Source organism: Dromiciops gliroides, chromosome 3 (assembly GCF_019393635.1).
Source record: "Dromiciops gliroides isolate mDroGli1 chromosome 3, mDroGli1.pri, whole genome shotgun sequence".
In the NCBI taxonomy this organism is placed as follows: Eukaryota; Metazoa; Chordata; class Mammalia; order Microbiotheria; family Microbiotheriidae; genus Dromiciops; species Dromiciops gliroides.
In genome coordinates this window covers 458,160,637-458,181,684 of record NC_057863.1, presented here as the reverse complement: position 1 = coordinate 458,181,684, position 21,048 = coordinate 458,160,637, and the positions used below count along the sequence as shown (strand labels likewise).

General features: G+C 39.1%; 1 protein-coding gene across 5 annotated transcripts in view; it reads left to right on the top strand.

Annotated features, from left to right (window-relative positions):
* TANC1 (tetratricopeptide repeat, ankyrin repeat and coiled-coil containing 1) overlaps positions 1 to 21,048 on the top strand; it is a 285,098-nt gene that overhangs the window by 233,988 nt on the left and 30,062 nt on the right. For all 5 annotated transcript variants that reach the window (XM_043995708.1, XM_043995707.1, XM_043995705.1 and 2 more), the window contains 3 exons: positions 7,372 to 7,608; positions 12,349 to 12,534; positions 14,496 to 14,574. In XM_043995708.1, coding sequence (XP_043851643.1) covers positions 7,372 to 7,608; positions 12,349 to 12,534; positions 14,496 to 14,574 — 502 coding nt within the window. The remainder of the gene's footprint in view (positions 1 to 7,371; positions 7,609 to 12,348; positions 12,535 to 14,495; positions 14,575 to 21,048) is intronic.

Below are 21,048 nucleotides of genomic sequence, written 5' to 3'. Positions count from 1 at the left end.
AAGGGATTTACATTTGTTTTAGTATCCTCAGTACTTAGCACAGTTCCTGGCACATACTAAGTGCTCAGTAAATGCTTACTGTTGTAGGAAACACAGAGGCACAAAACGTACACACCCTTCCCTCTAGGAGCAGTTATTCTACTTGGGAGAGAACTTTCCATGTGCACAAGCAACTAAAGGCAAAGTCATTTTAAGAGGAAGAGAATGCTGGGGGGAATCAGGAAAAGGATCCAAGCCAGCTTTGTGTGGTCTTCATTTTTCTTTCTGTTTCCAGATCCAATAAGTCTAAACTTCCTAATGGAATTATCTTAGGATGTCCCATCATTAATCAAGTTTTGATAATTGTCACAATAGAGATAGAGGTTGGGCCTGAGCGTCCAGAAGACCTGGATCCAAATCTTGCCTCTTTTAAATTGAATGAAATCACAGGTTTTAAAAAATATTTTAAAAAAAATTGTCGGGGCAGCTAGATGGCGCAGTGGTTAAAGCACTGGCTCTGGATTCAGGAGTACCTGAGTTCAAATCCGGCCTCAGACACTTGACACTTACTAGCTGTGTGACCCTGGGCCAGTCACTTAACCCCCATTGCCTGCAAAAAAAAAAAAAATTGTCAGAAAGATGATTATACAGAGAATATGTTTTACTAAGGATTTCATTTTATACCAGTTTGTTTGTGGTTGATAGTCTTGTCCTCTCAAAAACACGATTGTCAGTTTTCTGATTTTTTTCCCCTGTGGTCCTCACTGCTCTGTGTTGACTTGGCCTGGTGCTTGCCTCCCTAAACCCTCAGGCTTCCCAGGGCTCCTCTAGTACCACTCTTACCTAACCAATGGGAAGCCCAGCTATGCTCTGTAACAGAGGCTTCTAGTTTCTGAGTATACTTGTATAACACACTCTCTGGGCAGCTGTTGGCACAGTGGATGGAGTGCGGGGCCTGGAGTTGTTAAGACCTGAGTTCCATTCTGGCCTTAAACACTTACTAGCTGTATGACTTTGGGCAAGCCGCTTAACCTTCATTGCCCTGGAAAAAAAAAAAAAGAAAAAGAAAAGAAAAAAGAAATCATGTTGTGTAATACCTAGAATGTTTAGCATCTTAGATTTATTGAAGTCCAAGTTGAAGTTACTGTCATAACATCAGCAGTAGATATAGCATACCTCTCTTCTAAGTGGAAATTTATAATGTAGGTAAAAGGAAGAGAAAATTAGAATTTAAGAATTACATTGTTATGTGAAATAAAGACTATTACAACAGCATCTTTGTCAGCAAGCTTGGTTTTTGTCAACTTCTCATAGGTTTAGATGTATACTGACGTTAGAATTAAGATGTGGTGAAAGAATTATTGGAGTGTAAAAATGTAAAGAAATATAAAATTATTGGAATATCATTTAAATAATTAACCATGTCTGAGACCCTGTAACCTTTCTTGAACATGTCGTTTAAAATCCCTTTAGGCTTCAGTTTCCTCAAGCATAAAATAATGGGGGTAGGACTAGATGTCCTTAGACACTCTTTCGGCTCTAAATTTCTTATGCTTTTATCTGAGTTTATCATTACTTAATTTATTGTTAATACTGAAAACTTGCCATTCTTTCCTTTAATTTCTCCAGTATGTACTACTTTTATTTCTATTCCTTTTGTAATTTTAAAAAATGGAGAAATTAAATGTGAAAAATCTCTTTTGTGATGAACAGTATTTTCCAAACAGTAAATTAACAAGGGTAATTTATATAATGAGTTTGACTACCTGCCCATAAATTCCACCCCCCAAGAGGTTTTAGATATTTTAGAGGTTTCAGTTGTGTAAAATTTCACTCTTAAGCACCTTTATACTTCTTCCTACCTGGCCCTAACCAAACACATAGGTAACTTGTTCATGGAATCACCCACTTTTCACTTTTTTCTTCTGTCATATTTTTGTTCTCCTTATAAAAGAAAGAGGTAACATGCTTCACAAAATCTTGAACAAATTACAACAATTTAAAATTGTGTGTAATTAAGGGACTTTTAAAAAGAGAGTATTAAATGTTGTTATAACAGGAACGAATGTGCCATTTTGAGCACTAATCAGTCTGCCACTTTGGGAAATGAAAGTGACTTAACTGGTTAAGCAGAGATTACTTGGTAATTTTTTTTTTACTTGAACAGAGTGAATTCCCCTGAGTTGGCAAAACATTTTTTCTGTCTCGCAGTTTGGACTCTCTCTGCCCTTTGTACCACCTTACCTCTTTCCCCAGCCAGGAATCTGCAATGACCCACTATTTTCCCTGATAACAAATGGCAGGATATAAATGAAAGCACTGGGTGAATTGTTTTGCTCACATAGCCTGGCGTGTGAATAACTTGCTAGACAGAGAGGGTGCTTCCCTGGCTCGAGCCCCTGGAGAATCTGTTTCCAGATGGCTTCTACCTTGGAGATTTCAATCTGTTCATACACTGGGTTAGGGGAGGTGATGTTTTTGTTTAGGTTGGTTTTCTTTTCAGGCGATCTGTGTTCCGAAACACATCAGAACCCCTTTTCCTCACAGGAGAGATAACCTAGGTCTACTCTGGTTACCCTTGGGACCTGGAATTAGTCCAGAGAAATCTTGGCCTTCAGGATGGGAGTACTCTACAGTTGGGGAACCACCTGGGCTTATGGACTGTAGTTTCCTGCTCACAGGGGTGGTTAGCCAGCAAAGCTCTTCAGTGGCTCTGTGTTGGCTTCTTTTGTTTGTTTATAGTGTATAATAAATTGAGGAGGGGACACATAAGGTTTCATTTCCAGGTATTGTCCAGGAATAGAAACACCCCCTCCCCCACATACAAACCAGTTTTTACTTTCATAGATGACCTTTTCTTTTTTTTTTTATTTAATAGCATTTTATTTTTTTCCAATTGCATGTAAAGACAATTTAAAATGTTTTTTGAAAGATTTTGAATTCCAAATTTTTCTCCCTCCCTCCTCCTTTCTCTCCCTTCCCCCTCTCCAAGATGGCAACCAATCTGATACAGATTATACATGTGCAATCATGTAAAACATTTCCACATTAGTCATGATGTGAAAAAAGAAACAGAATAAAAGAAAAAAAATGGAAAAAACACATAAAAAAGTGAAAATAGTAATAAGCTTCTGTCTACCTTCTGACTCCCATCACTTATTCCTTTGTATGTGGATAGCTTTTTTCGTCATGAGCTTTCTAGAATTGTCTTGGATCATTGTATTGTTAAGAAGAACTAAGTCAAACATAGTTGGTCATTGCACAATGTTGCTGTTACTGCATACCGTTTCCCCCTGGTTCTGCTAACTTCACCCAGCATCATCTCATGTAAGTCTTCCCAGATTTTACCGAAATCCTCCTGCTCATCATTTCTTATAGCTCAGTAGTATTCCATTATATTCATATACCACAGCTTGTTCAGCCATTCCCCAATTGATGGGTATCCCCTTAATTTCCAATTCTTTACCATCACAGCAAGCTGCTATAAATATTTTTGTATTCGTGGGTCCTTTTCCCATTTTTATTATTTCTTTGGGATACAGACCTAGTAGTGGTATTGCATAGATGACTTTTTCACAAGGAATAGACCTTTTGGTGGGTTATAGATAGCTATTTAAGCTTTTAAAAATTTAAAACATCTATCTCAGTTTTTACTTGTTTGAAGAGATAAATGTAGCAGCTCCATGGCATCATCAATTCTTTTCAACTCTGGAGAATCCTTGGAGACCAGTTTTGAAAAGCTCCTTGTAATTTATGGAATGGAGGTGTAACTATTGGAACATCGCTGTTTGAACACAGCATAGTTTGAAATGTGGCTGTTGCTTCATGGGTTGTCCTGGAACACTTTGTAATGAACCTTCCATTCCACTGAGGATAAGTAGCATTTCTAGAAGCTTAAATGTCCACTTGCCATAATCACACGAGGACTTTTGGATAAGACCATAAACAGTTGTTCAGAGGGAATGTCTACCATGAATTTCTGAAATGGCTAGGCTGTGTGATCTCTCTTGGTCTCTTCAGGTTTCTCTGTAGCATTGTTATTGATTAATGTAAAATATCTTTTAAGGAAATGTGCTGAGTGGGGTAGACAAAAAGGTGAATTGGGCTTCTAGTAGTTAGAGAAATAGCTTCCCTTTACTTCTGACTTTTGAGTTCGTCCAGTCACACAATCTGAGTTAGATGGTTTCTAAGAGCATATAGTCTAACCAGTCTCTGAATAAGAGGAATCCTTTCGGCATTGTGCTTGAAAAGTGATAATCCAGTTTTTACTTTGTTTATAGTCTCCTCCCCAGCCATCTCCTCCCTCCCCATTCTACTTTGGATCACTCTGTTAGGAAGTTTTCCCAGTAACTCAAACCTAAATTTGTAAAATTTTCTCTATACTACAATCCATGTAATTGTACAGTTATCTAGCTCAGATCTCTCTCATCTTTTCTATTAGCATAGCCTGAAAGACTTTATCAAACGCTTTGCTGAAATCTAGGTAAATTTTATCTCTCACATTCTCCTGTTGTAGTGACCCTGTCACAAAAAAGAAACAGGGTTAACCTGGCTTCCCCTGTTCTTGATGAAGCCATGTCACTTTGCTAGCTTCCACCACCCTTCCTAGATATTCACTAACCGTTCCCTTCACTGATTCTTTCTAAGGTTTTGTCAGGAATTGGAATCACACTCACTTGCCTTTAATTTGCACTCTACATTCTCTTAATATTTTATATCTATAAAGCAGATATGAAGGAAGCCAAGTTTCTTGGTGCCGGACTAGATGACCTCGGAAATTCCTTTGGAACCCAACAGTCTGTGATTCTTAGAAGAGCGCGTTAAATGAAAAGTGGAATCCAGCATTTTAAAGAATGATTCATAAAATTAGATGATGGATTAAATCAGGAATTTCCCATATCAGTTAAAAGAAAAACAACACTGGACCAGTATGATTAGATGTTTCCTTCTTGGAAGTATACCAAGTTAAAATGAATGAAAATTTTACAGGATGTTATACAGAGAAGCTAGTGATCTGAGGCTGAGGACCTTAGAAGAACTAGACCCGGCCTTGAAAAAATTGATCTCTATCTGGGAAAAGAATTTCAATACCCAAGTTAAAGTTGGAGATAAAACTTAAGTTGTTGTTATTGGGGTGCTCAGCCAGATAATTTAGTGCATTGTTCCTTCGGCTCTTAGGAAAGGGAAGACCAGTGTGTTGAATTGTTTCCCTTCACTCTACTGGTTGTTCACAATTTGGCGATAATTTAGATAGCATTATCCTATTATCACATGAGAGAATATTTGTAAAAAAAAAATGCTTAGCACAATGCCCTGGCCCATAGTAGGTGCCATATATATCTTTATTCTTTTTCCCTTCCTTTGCCTATCAAGTTAGTCATGGTAAATCTCTGTCTAGCGTCTGGACCTCTTGACTCATAGCTTCTTCTGACAGATATTATACAGCTTCCCATAACCTTACCTGTATTCTGCCTGTTTCTAGCAACAACTGAAGATCCACATAGCAGTTGGACTTCTGGATATTAGAGAACTCTTGACTGGAGTCAGGAAGCTGTGATGTTTTCCCTTTTGTGATGGACAGAAATAACATAAAGCATTGATTGCTAGAGAAAGTCTCATTTAGATATCCCTTATTCACAGGATGATTACTTAATTGCTTTTGGCACTTTTATATTATAAAATATATTTTACAATATAAATAAAATAGTAAATTTATATAGTAAAAAACTATCAAAGTTCTTATAATATGCAAGACATGGTGATTGGTACTAAGTTTTTTTAAAACACTGTTGAGTCTTCTTTTCCTGACTTTCCTCATCTTTAAATAGGAATAATAATACCACTTGTCTTCCAGGGCTTGTGATGATCAAAGGAAATTTGTAAAGTGCTTCATACCCTTAAAGGGCTATGCAAAAGTGAGTTGTTGTTGTTGTTACAAAGCTGCCCACAGGTGAGCCACAGTCTGAGGGTATGCTACAATTTAACAATAAAGAACATTCATCTTAATGATGTGAAAACTAGAATGTTGAAATGTGGATGAAAAGGGGGATGCCATAGACATTAAACACTTTTTATTGTGTGGTCTGTGACTTTGTACACAACCTTGTAAAAGATTCTTCTAAAAGACCTTTGTAGAGCCCAGTGTTGAAAGATGCCAATTCCCAGAAATACATTGTCCAGGCTTCTCTGTCTATATAAGTGTGGGACACACAATAGAATTTGTGTTCTTGAAACTAATTCAACCAGCCCATTATAATGTTATTGGGGAAGGCAGAGTGTGTAGAGGGGTATAAAGCTAAGGAAAATACATACTGGTGTTTTGTTTTTGTTTTGTTTTTTTGTGGGGCAATGGGGGTTAAGTGACTTGCCCAGGAAGCCTGTCAGGAAATCCAGGAATAAAGAATGAATGGTAAAGGGGGCAGCTAGGTGGCACAGTGGATAAAGCACTAGCCCAGGATTCAGGAGGACCCGAGTTCAAATCTGGCCTCAGACACTTGACACTTAACTAGCTGTGTGACCTTGGGCAAGTCACTTAACCCTCATGCTCTACCCTCCCTCTATCCTCCCCTCCAAAAAAGAACGAATGGTAAGATGGGATGGCCAGTGCCTATGTCAAGAAAGAGGGCACTAAGAAAAGGCAATCAAATGAGACAGTTAACAAATCATTCAGAGCATTAAGAAGAGCATTTTCTATCCCCCAAATGGAAATTGATATAATCATAAAGGACTGGCTACTTTTTCATGAATCCTGGCTGGTTCTAAGCTAGTTCATGGTATAAGTAGTTATAGAGCAAGGAAACATTTTCTCTGTAGACCAGCAGCTTTCAGCAACATCTGCAGCAGAATCATTTTGTAGGTGATGATGTAGTGACTGGCCAAACAAACAGCTTGCTTTGTTGGAATGTGTTCAGCAGCCGTGGTCTCAGGAGCAACTTAAAAATCTTTGCCTTTTTTCCTATTAGTAAAACTTCTCCATTTTCTTTGATAAATGAAAACCACACATGCCTTTCTTTTGTTCATAGCCTTGTTCTTGTTACAGAGTTGCTTAAATCTCTGTTTATAACTTCATTATAAGAATAATAAGTTCTCTCATTTCAGTTAAAGCACTGAGTGGAAGAGGAGAAAGTTTAGGAAATTAGAGCAAACAGCATTGTTGGAAAACTGCCTGCTTTCATGGAGTTTACATTCCAGTAAGGGAGAAGGTAGAAGATAGATAGATAACATTTTATGTTATGTACAGTGGACAAACAAAAATGTACTTCACGAGATTCAGGAGAGAAGCTCATAAGGTTTTCAAATCATACAGAAGACTAAGAGAATGTGGGGGGTGGTTGGTGAGGTTTTTTTTTAAAGCATATAATTTACAAAGTTTGTTTGGCAACTGTCCCATAGGTAAGCCGTCTCCTGATCTTGGGGGGAGCCAATGTCAACTACAGGACAGAAGTTTTGAATAATGCCCCAGTGTTGTGTGTCCAGTCTCACCTTGGCCATGAGGAAGTGGTCATTCTTCTGTTGGAATTTGGAGCCTGTCTGGATGGGATGTCAGAGAATGGCATGACCCCACTCTGCTATGCAGCAGCTGCTGGCCATATGAATATAGTCTCTCTACTGTCCAAAAAGGGAGCAAGGGTAAGTGGCAGGAGCTTACAAGATATATTTTTATTACATTACTTGTAGACAGAGAGTACTTGTTTCCCAAAGTGGGGTAGGCTGTTAATTTCTCCTAATCTTTGATCCTGGTACACTGGAAGTTCTATGGTACAATGGAAGAGAGTTCTATAAAGTGATCAAGATAGAGTATTTGTTTATCCTTCGTTTTTCAGTTTTAGATATAGTCTTTTAAGGTAGGTTAAAATGACCTGGTAGAGACAATATTATTTTCATAATATCATTCGAAAGTTAACCTCTTGGGAAGAAGCATTAAGAGAATTATAATTTCTAGGCACAGGAAAGAGATAATCCCATTCACTCCTGTCATTGTCAGACCTCATCCAGAACACGAATTTTCCTTTCTTAGTATCAAGGTTTAAAGATATCAGTAGGGGCAGCTAGGTGGCACAGTGGATAGAGCACCGGCCCTGGAGTCAGGAGTACCTGAGTTCAAATCAGGCCTCAGACACTTAACACTTACTAGCTGTGTGACCCTGGGCAAGTCACTTAACCCCAATTGCCTCACTAAAAAAATAAAAAATAAATAAAGATATCAGTAAGTGGGAGACCATCCAGCATGAAAGACCTTGAGTCCAAGTTGTGGGAGAATAGATGCAAAGAACTGGGCGGTCATCTGGTACAGTGAACTGGGAAGAGAGCAGACATTTTATTAAGTGCTAATAACTATTTACAAACACTATTTTATTTGATCCTCCCAACACCCCTGAAGGTAGGTGCTGTTATTCTCTCCACTCCTCAGTTGAGGCAGACAGAGCCTAAGGGACTTGCCCAGTGTCTCAAGCTGGATTTAAATTCAGGCCCTTCAGACTCCAGGCCAGTTGCTCTTATCTACTGTGCTGCCTAGTGCATTTTCCCAACTCTAAAATGGGAATAAGAATAGGACCTACCCCCAGGCTTGATATTTGTAGAGTGCTTTGCAAAAGATTTGGAAGGAATGTGGCGCCTGGGTCCAAGTATTTGAAGGACTGTTATAAGGAAGCAGGATTATACCTCTTCTGTTTGGTTCCACTGGGCAGAACTAGATGTGGTGGGAAGGAGTTAAAAGGAAGCAGATTTAGTCTTGAAACTGGGAATGACTTCCTAAGAACTAGAACTTTCCAAATGTGGATTGGGCTCCTGTGAGCCCGTTTGGTGCCCCTTGGTTGAAGGTCTTCAAGCCGAGGCTAACGGAACCCCCCCCCCCACCCCCACCCCTGCCCCAACCCACCAGTCATCAGTGTTAAAGTGGGCATTCCCTTCAGCCTTGAGTTGGACTAGATGGCTGCCAGGGTCGCTCCCTGCTCTATAGTTCTCTGATTCTGAAATCCTGTTTTGTAAAGCAGTGGAATGGCATTCAGTTTAGCCAACATCTATTGGAAACCTGTGGAGGGCAACACAGGAATGTTGGAAAACTGCCTGCTTTCATGGAGTTTACATACCAGTAAGGGAGAAGATAGAAGGAGCATAGATAACTTTGTACTTGACATTTTATGTTATATGCAGAGGAAACAAAAATGTTCTTTGTGAGATTCAGGAGAGACTCTCACTTGTTCCTAAGAGGGGGTTCAGGTAAGGTTTTGTGGGGGAGGTGTTTTTGAATTGGGCTCTAAGGGATGGAAGGACATTCTAAATGCTACAAAGGAGAAAGAGGATATTGTGTGCCCAGGGAGCAAAAGTCATGGAGGTAGGTAATTGATGAAGATCATTTTATATAGACTGATTTGAGTAATTTCATCATGAGAGTTTAGTTAAGGGAAAAGTTTCTTTATGAATAATAATAGAAGTGAAAACTTTTTAGTTTTCCTTGACTTTTTCCCATATTAATAAATTCGGATAGAAAAAAAGCATTGTAGGCCAAGATGGTGGAGGAAAGACATTAAGCTCACAGGGCTCCTGATACAATAACCCCCAAAATAGCAATAAAAGAACCCTTGGGGCAGAAAAACACACAAAAATACGGTCTGAGAGTCTTCTCCAGCTATAGATAGATTTCAGAGGGCCGTGCTGGGCCACGAATAAAGTCTAACCCCGCAATTGGGCTGACACACCAGACACCCGCCAGAGGAATTTGCCCCAGTGCCTTTGAATCAGCTGCAGCACCGGCATCTTCTGGAATCGAGCCCACGGTCGGACTGAACAGCTGGCCTGGGGGGGGGGGTAAGTGCAGGGGTACCAGTGGATTGGGGGGGAGGATTCTACTGTCCCACCCCAGTGGACAACCAGGAAGAAATCCTGAGCTGGGAGACCCAAGTTGGGGAGGGGAGCAGGGGAGCAGTCTCATCGGAAACTGAACCACACCACAGAAAGCTTTGCTGGTTGGTTTCTTAGTAAATAGGCCTGAGGTTATCTCCAGACCTGAGAACAGGCCAGGTGAGATTAAAGCCTGCACCCCCTCAACCCAAAATACCTGGGATCCTCTGAAGCTGAGAACAGGAGTGGAGCCAAGAAGCAGCCCCCTCTCCCCCCAGTGGAAAGTTTAAAATCAAATGAAAGCGAGGCTAGGCAGGCTGAGAAGAAGCCCAACCATCCCCCAGGCCACGCTGTAGCTTGAACAGTGTGTCCTGGAAGTAGCGCCACACTTAAAGAAGGAGTTAAAAGACAAAAAATAGTAAGCCAGGATGAGCAGGCAGAGAAAGCAGAAGACCATCGAAAACTTCTTTGGGAGTAAGGTAGACCACAATACAACCTCAGAAGAAGATAATAACAGGGTCAAAGCTCCAACATCCAAAGCTTCCAAGAAAAATATGAATTGATCTCAGGCCATGGAAGCTCTCAAAAGGGACTTTGAAGAGAAAGTAGGAGAAATAGAAAGAAGATGTAGAGAAAAGGAAGAAAGAATGGAAAGGGAAATGAGAGCAATGCAGGAGAGTCATGAGAAAAAAGTCAACAGTTTGAAAAGCCAAATGGAAAAGGAGATTAAAAAACTGTCTGATGAAAATAACTGCCTAAGAATTAGGATTGAACAAATGGAAGCTAGTGACTTTATGAGAAACCAAGACACAGTAAAGCAAATCCAATTGAATGAAAAAAATAGAGGGCAGTGTAAAATATCTCCTTGGAAAAACAGCTGACCTAGAAAATAAATCTAGGGGAGATAATTTGAAAGTCATTGGACTACCTGAAAACCATGACCAAAACAAAAAGAAAAAAGCATTGTAAAAATGACAGAAGTGGTTTGTAAATATCTTTCAGGTTTTTTGAATCATTTTTGTTAAAAATTTTACTAATACAGTGGTGTTTTGTTGAATCTGGAATCATAATAATGCTACCTTAATTTGACAGTAGCATCCATTCAGAAGCAGCTATTGGTGCCATGGATAGTGTGCTATACCTCGAGTCCTTTAGACCTGAGTTCAGATTTGGACTCAGACAGAATTTGTGTGGCACTTAACCTCTGTTTGCCTTAGTTTCCTTACCTATAAAGTGAGGGTGATAATAGCACCTCCATCACAGGGTTGTTGTGAGGATCAGATGAAATAATATTTGTAAGAATCACTTTGAACAGTGCTTGAAACATAGTAGGTACTTAATAAATGCCTATTCCCTTCCCCATCCCTTTTGGAAAGTTGATGTGCTGTCCCTTTTAGCCATCATGCTGGTATAAACAAGCATTTATGTGGACCTTAAGGCCTTTTCTTGGGGCTGTGATTGTAGTTTGCAAGTGGGCCTGCAGTTTCCTAAAAAAGCTAGTATATTTGGAATTACATTTAAGAGTAATTTAAGGTAGTCTTATTCTGTGGCATGGCTCTTATATTCCTTAATGGTGTGGTTTTAAAAGGTAACCTGATTTCTTATCCCCATGTACCTAGGGATGTGGGTTCTTGGAATGCAGAAGACAGAAATATTCCATTCTCATTTAAAACCTCATGGCTCAAAAGTTCTGGGACAGGACCACTAACCCAAGAACTATTAGCCTATACCTGCTTTTGATTCTCTCATATCTAGGAAAGCATCTCCTTCTGTAAAATTAGGGGTTAGACTAGATAGCATTTGATGGACTCATGCTCTAATGATGTTGTGCTGTTGAAATACCTATCTTTTGCACCTCCTCCATTGGCACTCCCCATCCTAGTTTTTGCTGGTGAGCATGGAAACATCCTATAGCTATCTCCCCGTCCATAATATGTTCAAGCAGATGGAGACACAAGCGTGCCACCAAATCGAAACACTCAGCACTAGATTTTGTATGAGTTTTTAGTCTGTGGTTTTATAGATTTGCAAGGGAATTTAGAAGTTGTATTGGTTTGGGTTACAGAGCGTAAAGAGAGATTTTGGATGGTTCTGCATAGTTCAAATATTTAAAGCCAAGAGGGACCTTTAGAGATCATCTAGTCCTATCTCGTAATTTCATAGAAGAAATAGATAAGGAAACTGAGGCTTAGAGGGTCTTGGCAACTGACCGGCAACAATCCCATGGTTCCTTTCTAGTTAATTTTTCATACTGATGGTACTCTAAGCTGAAACCTGAGCCATGGAAATGTGAATTTATGGCTCATCATTTATGGAATACTTGTATGCATTACAGAAAAAGGTTGATTTACAGAAAGAGTCACTGTGACTGCTTTAAAATAATGAGGGCCTCTGGTGCATTTGAAATGTAATTTGGATTGCTTACATCTTTCTGGGAATGTGTCTTTTGTTAATCAAGGTACACCTGTAATCCTTTCAGAAGCATGCTAGTCAAATGTGTTTTCTTTCCTTCTCTCTTCACTAATGCAGATTGATCACCTGGACAAGAAAGGCCAATGTGCATTAGTTCACAGTGCTTTAAGGGGACATTGTGACATCCTTAAATATTTGCTGAATTATGACTGGGCAGCAAGTACCCATCAGCAAAGCGTGTTAAAGAAAAGCCAGGCACTTCAGCAGGCATTGACTGCGGCCGCCAGTATGGGTCACAATGAGGTAACTACTGAATTGGTTGGGAAAATCGTCCCAGACTTGGTGCTACCAGAGTCATCTCTTTTTCCCTTTAGTTCTGTAAGAGAACACAAGTTTATAGCCAGCGTTTTCAATGGGAACACCATTTCTCTAACTACAATGCCTGTGATGTACAAAAAGAAAGAGAAAAATTCAGGATTTTTTAAAAATGTAGACTCATGGTTGATCTACATGGAAGAGGTTTTTTGTCAGATGAAACTCCCAAAAGGTGAATGTTCAAGTGTTTAGGGAAGGTCAACATGGCAGGAACATAGTAAGGTTAACTTTGAAGCCTGAGTCTTTTAATGTTGATTTTTCATTTCAGTTAACCAGGCAACATTTGCCTTCATTCTTTTCCTGCTTAGCTCTTCCTTCCCTCCTCTTTTTCTTCTTATACTCTTCTCACTGTAGTCATTCTATCTTTCTTTTCTCCTTTTTGGCCCACTAGGAATACAAGACTAATCATGTGGACTCTCAGTTCTAAATTAAATACTTGAAGGATTTTAAGATCTAGGGCTTGAGAGCACTGAAAGGATAAGGGGATCCTGGTTGTTCTGGTAGTCTTCGAGGAAGAACAGCACAGAATTTGTAAACCTGAAAAGAAGAAGAAAGTACAATCTGGACTATTCAGAGATGTTCACCAACGGTGCCTGTAGCTTACATTGAAGATTTGAATTTTGTAATGAGCCTCGTTTATCCCAGGCTTCATTTGTTCATATTTCTGTTCAAATCTAGACTTGAACTAAATTGTTTCTTCTTCCCCTTCCAGCTCCAATTAATCCAACATCTTTACCTCATTTTTTTGGGTAGCATTTTGGGTTTTTATTTCCTTCTCCAGGATCTAACAGTTCCTATATTTTGACTAGATTAAGTTCCCCAGTGTGTGCTGATAGGCAGATTTTGCATTCAAAGTTTACACCTGTGTGGGACACACACACACACACACACACACACACACACACACACACACACAGCCACCCCTATAGATTATACATTGTGGATAGATACATGAAAACAGGAAAGACTTTTTATTGACTTAAAATTTTTCACTCACTGCCAACATTTTAAAATCCAGCTTGAGAAAAGGGTACAGAACTTGCTGTAGCTGTGCCCCTCTAAATTCATCCACATCACCTCATATTGAAATCAGACTGGAAGGAATGCTGTGCAAGGGAAAACTTGACATACCTAGTAACTATTTGATTTAAAAGATAGGACTCTTTTACTAAATGAGTCGAGGGTTATGGACTGTGAAACTTGAGGGAGAATCAGAGATTCCTTCATGCTAATAAAAGTTCTCTTCCCTTCACGTCTTTCTAGCTCCCATCACGGTCGATGAGGTGAAAGCAGCCAATTCCACCTCATTACATCGACAGGCCAATAGTTCAGTATGTGGACACTTCAATTGATCTCAAAGACAGTGCTACTTTCTGCCTTTGCTCCTAAGAGAACAGTGGGAGAGCTTAAAGTCCTCTTGGATGCAAGGATTCCCGTAGGGAAAGAGAAAGTGTTTTTTTGTGTGTTTGTATTGGTAGTATAGAGAACTAAAGATGCTGCTTGGATTTTACTTATAGCGAAGAAATGTATTCTACTTGGCTTTTCATGTGGGAAAACAATTTAGTCCTACTCTTGAGGCTTAGAAACAGTACTTTGGATGATAGATGGCATTCCTTGTTGATTTGCCTTTTGTATTTAGATCAATCTGGAATTTCACAGAATCCTAAAGTTCTAATAATACCCATTTGGGATGGTTAATCCTTAATAAAGGCAAGGAAAATTTTTGAGGTTTACAATTGAAATCTGTTTTGCTAATGTTTTATCTTCCCTTACATGAAAAATAATGCTCGGTGTTTAGTGATTATTTCTGAAATTCTCTTTCCTGTGATTCATGGGAAATAATAAGCCCTTCTACTGTTAGTACTCATTAAATTACCTGTTTTTGACAGGTGGTCCAGTGCTTGCTGGGAATGGAAAAGGAATATGAAGTAGATGTCAATGGCACAGACACATTATGGGGAGAAACAGGTAATTACACTGCTTGTAATCTGGGACATCTTTAAAAAAATATTTTGCTTCCATTTTGCCTAAATTGTCTTAAATGTGAATTAAACAGCGTGTAGCTTTATTATTTTTGTCACAAGGCAATTGAAGTTTCATGGGAATTTTTTTAAGTGAAGATGAACAGACATAAATTATATTAGAAACCTGAAATTCAAGGTACTTAGCACATCATATAAAAAGGCCATTCAAGTTTTGGGACAATTTAGAAAGAAAGTACATTTTAATGAAGAATGAGGCTTATTGTCTGAGTTTGACATGTGGATGATAGACCCGGGGCTGCTTCTCATCTTTGATTTGTCAGCTGACCTGGTTCAGCAGATGTTTACATGGAATACTTACCTTCGGGGCACCTAGAAATGCTTACTAAGTTGAATGAGATGTAGCCCTGTCCTCAAGGAGCTCATGAGGACTAGAGGTGCTTGGAGGAAGACTAAGACACAGTCACAAATAAATGTAAGTTAATGTTGGTAGGGATATGAGCAACTGGTATCTGGTTTAAAAAAAAAGAACATTGCCATTTGGACTGTAGTCATAAAATACATGGGATTTATGCACGAGTGTGTTTAATATGCATTTAAAATATACAGTCTCTGTGTGAATAGTTATATATACTACACATGGTCTCTGCATTGCAAAGATCTTTATTTCCAGGTGCCTTAAAATTATTTATTAGGTAACAGGTTAATCAATACGAAAGCCAGCTGGTGGTGTGTGGAGTTTTTAGCTAATTAGCTATGCTAATTTAGGAAAAGCATCTGGGATTTTCCTGGCCTCAAGTGTAAATAGTCTATTTTTATTATTCCCTTAAGGGCACTGCAAAGAAAAAAAAATCACAATGGACATATGCCCTTTAAATCTGTGTGCTGGTTAGAAATTAGTTTTGGTCTTTTCACTGGGTTACAGCTTATGTTTGTGATAAATGGTTATTTTTCTTTTAAAAGTGTTATTTTTATCAAGATCTCATTTTTATATCACCTTTATTTCCAAATATATTCTTTCCCACTACTCTCCCCATTGAGCCATTCCTTAGAACATAAAATAAAAAGAGAGAGGAAAGCATTTCTGCAAAACTAAACCAACACATCAAGTTACTTTAATAGTATATGTACCGATTCCACACCTATGGTCCCCCACCTTTGTGAAGAAGGGAAGGAAATGCATTTTCACTTCTGTAGGCCAGGCTTAGTTGTTAGAATTGCATACCAATCAATTAGGGTTTGTTTAATTTTGTATTTACTTTGTCCTAAACATTTTATGTTAATTTTCCTCATTCTACTTAATTTACTCTGCATCAGTATCTTCCCTTACTTTTCTGTTTTGTTACTAGTCAGCATTCCTTGGGGCTCAGTTATATGTCATTACCCACGTGTCCTATAATTTGTCAGGTAGTTTCCCAGTCTATTGTGTTTCTTGTCCTTTATTACCCCAACAAGATACTGCTATAAATGTTAGTGATTATGGGATCCTTCTCCCTCCCTTCCTCTCTTCCCTCCTTTACTTCCTCCTGTCTTTCTCCCTCCCTCCCTTGTCCCTTCCCTCCTTCTCTCTCTCTCTTCCTTTTTCTGCCTCTCTCTTCACTCTGAGCTTGAATGATTATTTTCCACAGTTTGTCTTTTAAAGTAGGTCAGCACTTCCCCATTCGGCAGTTGAAGAAAGGCAGCTGAGATGATTGATATAGGGACCCCAAAAAGAACTATTGCTATGAGCTAGTCAAGAATAACATTCTCCATGTATGGTATTTTGGGACCTATATAGGCGCTTAGGATTTTTTAAAATTTACACTTTCTTTTTTTTTTTTTAAATCAACTTAACCATCCACAAAAACGGACATTTCTTTATATAAGAAAGAGGATTGTATATGAAAACAATAGTTTTTAAAACATTTAAAAAACAACTTTTGTCCCTGTAGTATCAAATTGCTGTTTTGTCTTCCCCTTTGAACTTCTTTGTACAATTCCTCCTTTTCGTTTTAAAAATATTTTATTGATGCTTTTGTTAGTGCATCTCTCATTCTCCCCTCAATTTTCTTCCCCAACATAACCCTTTCTGTGTATGTCATATTTAAAAATGAAGGGGTTACAAATAACTCTTTCCAAGTATAGTCAAATCCATTGTGTTATTTTACTCTGTACTTTGTTAAAATACTACAATATTTTATTAATGCTATATTAAGATACTGTAGTATATCTGTAAAATAGTACAATATTTTAAAAACATGTAGTCTCTATGTTGATGATAGTTTTTTATTAGATTTCCCCCACATGGCTCAAGTAGGAGAGAGCCTTAAAGAGCACTTAGACTGACCTCTGCGTTTTAGATATGTGGAGACTGAGGCTCTGAAAGCCAAGTGCTATTGGTCCCATGGGTATCACCAAGACTAGGGTTAGCGTTACCATCTTGAAAACCGGGCCTTCTGTGTTAAGGGCCCTATCCCTAATAAGATTAGGGGTACATTTATAGCAGAGTAAGTTGGTTGAAGTCTCACCATTTGTTTCCTGGGTCAGTTTTGTTCTTCTCCTTTTAATACTCCAGGTTGCTTTGTAATTGAAAGAACAGAAAGTTTTCCAACTATTCTGTTCACTTTCCTCTTGGAGCCTATTGCCTATAAAGCAGCTATTCCACAGCATGTTCAACAATGCTTAACCTGGTTACTCAAGGCTATTTAAGCTGTAAAAGCTCATGTCGCCCAGGGAAAGTGCTGTGCGGTTCACTAAGCTGGCTGATTGGGAGAGCCTGAGCTGTGCTGTTCTGGAGGGGTCGGATCAGAGGAGTCCTCCTTCAACCCCAGCTCCCTTCTTCCTTCCCATAAGCCGCTCTTCTGCTGATGCTGAAGGTGCTTGTGTTCACTGACACAAATTATGGACTTCCCATCAGTCTTAATTCAAAGTAAATAATGGTTTGGCCTGTACTTGCCCAAACCTCATACATAACCATCTATCTTCATATTCCCCTTTTGAAGCCCGAGATGCAGCTCATAACATTCTTCAGCTGGCTTGCCAGTGAACCTCTGATCAACCAAGAGGCACTGATGTGGCTTTAAAGACAGATAAGACAGCGAGCTCAGCATTTCTTGGGCTGAGATGACCAGGCGGAACTTTGGCTGGGCCGTGTGTCATTGCAACTTTCCCTGCCTTATCTGCTCATTATTTCTCCTTGACATTTTTACTCTTTGTTCCCTTGGCCCCTGGCTACCTCCCCTGCCTCTTCCTCCCTGTCATCAGCATAGTACTTTTCAGTCTGATCTTTCTTCATTGTCTCCTCTTACCTTGTTCTTCCTAGTATGCTGCTGACCAGCTTCACTTGTAATGCCCACTTCATTCTTCTGGGGAGGAGAGGCAACTAGATGGGTCAGTGGATAGATAGAGTACTAGGCTTGGAAATCAGGAAGAAGTTAATTCAGATTCTGCTTCATACACTTAGTAGCTGGGTGACCTTGGGCAAGTCTCAGCCTCTTTCAGCCTCAGTTTCCTCATCTGTAAAATTAGAGGGTTGGACTTGGTGTGGTCTCTAGGGCCCCTTCAATTCTAAATCTAAGATCCCATGGCCTGTGATCCCCCTTTTCCTGGGTGGATAGGAAAGAGCTCCAGACTGAGTATAAGGAAGACTGAAAAGTTTATGACCCACATAATCACTAATCCTTCTTAGCCTGACTTTTCTACCTCTCTAAAGCTGGCCCCCCCCCCCCCCATCCTTGAGGCAATCGGGTTAAGTGACTTGCCCAGGGTTACACAGCTAGTAAATGTCTGAGATCAGATTTGAACTCAGGTCTTCTTGAATCCAGAGCCAATGCTCTATCTATTTTACCACCTAGCTGCTACTAAAGCTGTTCTTTAAAAGGTCATTTCCTACCTGTCAAATGTCTTTGTCTCAATCCTTTCTTCATTATTTGATATTTCTGACCATGCAACTCAATCCTCTTGATTTATTTGAGATCACATTTTCCTGGTCCTCCCCCCACTTATTTCTCTGACTATTCTTCATTCTGTTGTTTCCATTTAAAAAGGTACAGAAAATGTATACTTAGAATCTTGGAGAGTTTCTTAGAATACTGAGAGATTGTGGCATTGCCAGGCTCACAAGCCAGTATGTGTCAAAGGTAGGACTTGAACCCAGATTTTCCTCACTCAAGGATGGCTCTTTCTCAACTATAGGACATTTTACCTCTTACAGGATCTAGGATCCTATGAAAATCTACGATATATGGCTATTTGCATTTTTCACATGCTTCATACTTTTTGCTAAATGTTTCTTTTTAAAAAAATAATATACATTTTTATTTAAAGTTTTGAGTTCCAAATTTTATCCCTCCTTTTCTCCCTCCCCAAGGTGGTAGGCAATGAGATAAAGGTTTTACGTGTGCAGTTGTGTAAAACATTACCATATTAGTCATTTTATGTAAGAAAACTTGAATAAAAGAAAAAAATGAAAGAAAGTGAAAAAGTAGCATGCTTTAGTCTGTGTTCAATCAATATCAGTTCTTTCTTTGGAGGTGGATAGTATGTTTCATCTATAGTCCTTTGGGATTGTCTTGGATCATTGCATTTCTGAGAGTAGTTAAGTCAGTCACAGTTCTTCAATGTATAATATTGCTGTCATTGTGCACAGTGTTCTCCTGGTTCTGTTCACTTCACTATACATCAGTTCATACAAGTCTTTCCAGGCCTTTTTGAAGTCATCCTGCTTGTCATTTCTTACAGCAAAATACATTCCATCACCATCACTAAATGTTTCTTAAGCCGATTCTGTGCTTGAGACATGGCATCATAGAACTTAGTGCCTGAAAGGGACCTTAAGGGACATTTAGTCCATTCTTCTCATTTTACAAATAGAGAAATTGAAGCTCAGAAATATTAAATGGTTTAGTTGAGGTTACTTTGTAGATATCAGTGCTGGAATTTTTAAAAAAATGGTTAAAACAGTTCTTTTCCAGATTATGGAAAAGAGAAAAGGACCCACATGTACAAAAATATTTAATAGCTGCTCTTGTTGTGGTGGCAAGGAATTGGAAGTTGAGGGGATGCCCATCAGTTGGGGAATGGCTGGACAAGTTGTGGTATATGAATGTAATGGAATACTGTAAGAAACGATGAGCAGGAGGAGTTCAGAGAAACCTGGAGGGACTTGCATGGGCTGATGATGAGTGAGATAAGCAGAACCAGGAGAACATTGTGCACAGTGTCATCAACATTGTGTGTTGATCAACTGTGTTAGACTAGATTCTTCTCACCAATCCAAGGGTACAAGAAAGTTCCAAAGGACTCATGATGGAAAAGGCTCTCCAAAACCAGGGGAAAAAACAACAACCAGGAACTGTGGAATATAGATGCTGATTGAACCATAGTATTTCTTTTGTTTTTGGTCCTGTTGCTTTGCTTTTTTGAGGTTTTTCCTTTTTGCCCTGATTCTTCTCATATAACATGACTAATGCAGAAATAGGTTTAATGTTATTATACATATACATATATATACATATACATACACATACATACATACACACATATACATACATATACATACACACACACACACACACACACACACACATATATATATATATACACACACACACACACACACATATAGCCTATATCAGATTACTTGCTTTCTAGGAGGGGGGGAAGGGGAGGGAGGGAGAAAAATGCGAAATTGGAAATCTTATTTAAACAAATGTGAAAAACTAAAATAAATAAATTAATTAAAATTTTTAAAAAACCACTTCTTTTCCACCAAATGCTTTTCTATGCATTTTAAGAAATCAGAGACAGAGAATGTTACAGCTAGGAAGGATCTAACAGTCGGATTGTCTTCCCTTATTTCGTAGATGAGGGAAATGAGTAAGCTCAGATAAAGGTAGATGAGTTGAGAAATTAGTCACCTGTAATATCTCCTTTTAGTCCAGTGAAGCCTTACATGCATAACGTGGGACTAGAACACAGGTTTCCCAGACTCTAAGGTGATCTCCCTATCCAGTATACCTGTTGCCTCTCTCAATTAGAACTTCTTCTTTTTTTTTTTTTTTTTTTGCGGGGCAATGGGGGTTAAGTGACTTGCCCAGGGTCACACAGCTAGTAAGTGTCAAGTGTCTGAGGCCGGATTTGAACTCAGGTACTCCTGAATCCAGGGCCGGTGCTTTATCCACTGCGCCACCTAGCTGCCCCTAGAACTTCTTTTTTATAGGAGAAAACAATTGCTACCTATTTTTCCCCACATCCTGCCTCTTTTGGTATGGTGTATAGGTCTACTTTGGGGGTTAAGTGTGTGAAAACAAATTTATGGTCATCCAGAATAGGCAACTTCCCAACATGAATACTGTACTCCTGCTAATGATGCACATCAGAACCCATCCATGTCTGCTCATCCTGGACAACTCTTGTCTTTCCCACACGTCTTCTTTGAGGGGTCCAGCCAGTTTGTGCTGGGGGTCTTTCTCTAGATCAG